General features: G+C 37.6%; 1 protein-coding gene across 1 annotated transcript in view; it reads left to right on the forward strand.

The window, feature by feature from the left end:
- The first annotated feature begins 1,728 nt into the window (after nucleotides 1-1,728).
- The window catches only part of ZMAT3 (zinc finger, matrin-type 3), a 34,675-nt gene continuing 32,938 nt past the window's right edge, over nucleotides 1,729-3,465 (forward strand). The window contains exon 1 of the mRNA XM_012639404.1: nucleotides 1,729-2,022. Coding sequence (XP_012494858.1) covers nucleotides 1,753-2,022 — 270 coding nt within the window. The 5' untranslated portion in view covers nucleotides 1,729-1,752. The remainder of the gene's footprint in view (nucleotides 2,023-3,465) is intronic.

Here is a 3,465-nt window from a genome sequence, read left to right on the forward strand (position 1 = left end):
TGATTAATAAGAAGTATTGTTAAATACTATGACTAATAATTTATCCACTTTGCCCTTAACTATATTATTTCTCTATGGCACTGATTTCCTCTGCTGTCTGCAGAACCTGAATTTAGTATCAAAGTTGTTACTTGATTGCAATTTTCAGGTGCTGCGTAGTTACCAAATGTGATAAATGGACTTTTAACTTTTCAAAATTTACTTGATTCATTTTAGTAAATCTATTATTGCCATAATATACACATTTGCATTGCTGATGGAAAATTTCAGTAGCTTAAAATAGCCATATTATGTTGACCAAGAGAAGAGGTTTTAATAGTACTGTATTGAGAAAGGGGAGGGAGTTGTAGATTTTGCAATAAGGATTCTAATTTGGGTTAATTAGAATCTTGGGAACTCAAAGGTGTACTGTGGTTCATTTTGAGATACTCAAGGTTAGAAGATGCCATGTGGATGGGAGTCAGGAGAAATCATGGATAAAGATTGAAGAAAGAGTGGAACATACTGGGTCTTTTCTGAGGGAAATAGAATAGCAACTATCAATTATTTAATAAAAAGTGCAGAAGAAATAGCCAGAAGACTTAGGAACTGGAATTATACTAGGGTTTATGGTAGTGTGATCCATTACTACATTGAAGATTTACTTGCTATCTTAATTTGTGCAGATGATTTACCTTTAGAAGGAGAAAAAATATTTTGATTTTACAGGGGATTCATGAATATAGTCTAAGGCTGTATGAGTTGGGGTCATAAACTCAGGAGCCTACAGACATCAGGCAAGTAACAAGTACAGGCAGCAGCTCAGTGGGGACTGAGGTGGCCTGGAGAAAGCAGGCCTGGCTCCAGGGGCAGTGCCTTTGAGGATTAACTAGCTAGTTATTTCCCAGATAGGAATGTGGGCCAAGTGTTGCCAGATCATCCTTTTATCAAGAGAAGCCATGAATCTCTTGATTTTTAAGTGTTGACAACTAATTTATTTTAAAAGATGAAAAACAAAACAAAACACTGTATATTCCAAACAGCATATCTGTGGCTGTATGTGGCCTACAGTGCATCTGTTTGCAACCTCTGCTGTAAAGAATCATTGGCTCAACTGCTTAAATATTGCCAGTTGCATCAGAAGGAACACTTTTATTTATTTCTGTCACATTTTAACTGTGGGTAATTCCTAGAGTTCCTTGATATTTTAGCTAGTTCTAGAAGTGCTTTAAGGATTCTGAGAGGTGATACTCTTTTTCCCCACTCTTTTTGACATGGGATGGAAAAGAGATATTTGCTAAGATTCTTAACTGGTGATGTTTTTATCTGTGCACGATTATCATCAAGAGTGTTTAAGTGTGCTTGAGGGAAGGGGTCTGGGCTGGGTGACCTTTGATGTTCATTTCAGCCATGTGACTTTTAGATTTAATTAGCCATGGATGCAATGCTATTAATGTTCATGGGCCAGAGGGATGGCAGTTGGAGCTGTGCCAAGCAAAATAAAGCCAAATCTATAAAGCCATTCTCAGTGGAAGAGCATTGTGTCAATATGAATTAACACAGGGGAAGTCTACTAGATGAGGCAAAAGGAAAGAAATCCTAAAGATGGGATTGGGGAAGTAGAGGAAAGGGTCATATGATGTCTTTTACATGTGGTATTGCTGAGGTCTCCTTTTTAAGTGAGTACTTTTTTTTTTTTTTCTGCTGTTGATTCAGATTTGAAGACACAGCTTCTCATCACCCACTGGATTATGCCCAAGGCTTTCCTACCCAATGATCCTCCTGCAACACACAGGGCTTCCTCCGCCTAAGCAGCCCTTAACCTCTCCTCCTATGTCAGTGGCCACCAGGTCTACAGGATCCTTGCAACTTCCACCACAGAAGCCTTTTGGGCAGGACACTTCCTTGCCTCTGGCAGGGGAAGAAGAATTACCTAAGGGAGGGGAACAAGACTCTGCCCTGGAGGAGCTATGTAAGCCCCTGTACTGCAAACTCTGTAATGTCACTTTGAACTCAGCGCAGCAAGCCCAGGCTCATTATCAGGTAAGAGGAGAAAAGAAAATCAGGCATTTAGTGGGGTGAACATTTCAGGGTTCTGCCTATTTAGCATTTGCCTCTCCAGATATGACTAAACAATGATTATGCCTAGAAAATCAAGATGGCTTAGAGAACAGCTATTAGTTTGTTTGATTAAAAGCATAATGTTCTTACTTTAAAAATAAGTATCACTTTTCATAGCTTCTCAACCTCCTACACTAAGCTGTGTGGCATTTGATAGCTTACCAGTCTTTGTAGGGAAATGTAAATCATCTATGCTGGCATTGGAACCCATAGTTCTAAGGAGAAAAGGTATTTAAAACATGATGTACCAAACTCAACTCAGTGTAAAATTGTTCAGAAGCTAGTATAATTTGCATCAGTTCAGGGTAATCTCTGTGTATGACTATTATGCTTTCCATTTTTGACTTCTGATTCTTCCTCTATATCTTATTGCTGGTAAGGAGGACACAGGTATCTTTTTGTAATGAGAATAAAATGACATTGGAATATTGATAACTATTCTTCATTCGTAATAAACATACTCTGATTTCTGTTAGTACCTTAGTGTGAAATGATACTAATTTTTAAGATTTAAAGTTTTCGCTTCCATGTGGAAGAGCTAGCAGAATGGATCATTTTAAAGGGTGATATTACTTAAGAACAAATGGAAAATTAAATTTTGGCTAGAAAGAGAGGGTACAGTATTTCTTTCTATTCTAGATTGTTGTCTGTATAAAATTATATAATTTCGTTTTTTGGAGAAAGGAGACTTGGGAAATAATTGAGGCCAAACTCCACTGAATCATGTCTTCTGGGTCATCATTGATTTGATTATTTATTATCTACATGAATATCTGCAATAGTAAGACATTATGGTAGAAGACTATTACACAGGTATTTCCTCTGTCATGCCACTATAACTTCCTCCAGCTTAAAGTTTTTGTTTACTTCTGAGTTAAGTCTTTGCTGTTTTGTTTTGATCCCAAAGACTGATGATTTTGTCACTTTGTTCTTGTATGTGGAAATATTTTGATGGTGAATTGCTTTCTCTGGGATTTAGGGGAAGACATTAGTATTGCTTTCCTGGAGTTCCCATTGTTTGGCTTTGTTTTGCCCTCAGGTGCAGAGAGTTGAGTTAATTATCTCTCTCAGGTCTTGGCACATGTCATCATTGGTTCATAAAGGCCTCTTCTGGTTTTCATTTTACATTTTTCCCCCTTTCCCCAATCTCTGCTCTCACCCCTCTGTGTACTACTCTCTACTACAGTGGTTTGATACAGGCTTTTCCATTGCTTGTCTTTACCATCCAAGCGGAGTCTGTTAGGATGATTAATCTAAAACTCAAGACTAGACTAGCTGTCTTCATTTATTCCTGTGGAATGTTCAGTTTTACAGCCTAAGAACCACTTTGAAAAATGAAGTCTGGGTTTTAAAGTTTTGATTTTT

Source organism: Propithecus coquereli, unplaced genomic scaffold (assembly GCF_000956105.1).
Source record: "Propithecus coquereli isolate 6110/MARCELLA unplaced genomic scaffold, Pcoq_1.0 Scaffold14, whole genome shotgun sequence".
Taxonomy (NCBI): domain Eukaryota; kingdom Metazoa; phylum Chordata; class Mammalia; order Primates; family Indriidae; genus Propithecus; species Propithecus coquereli.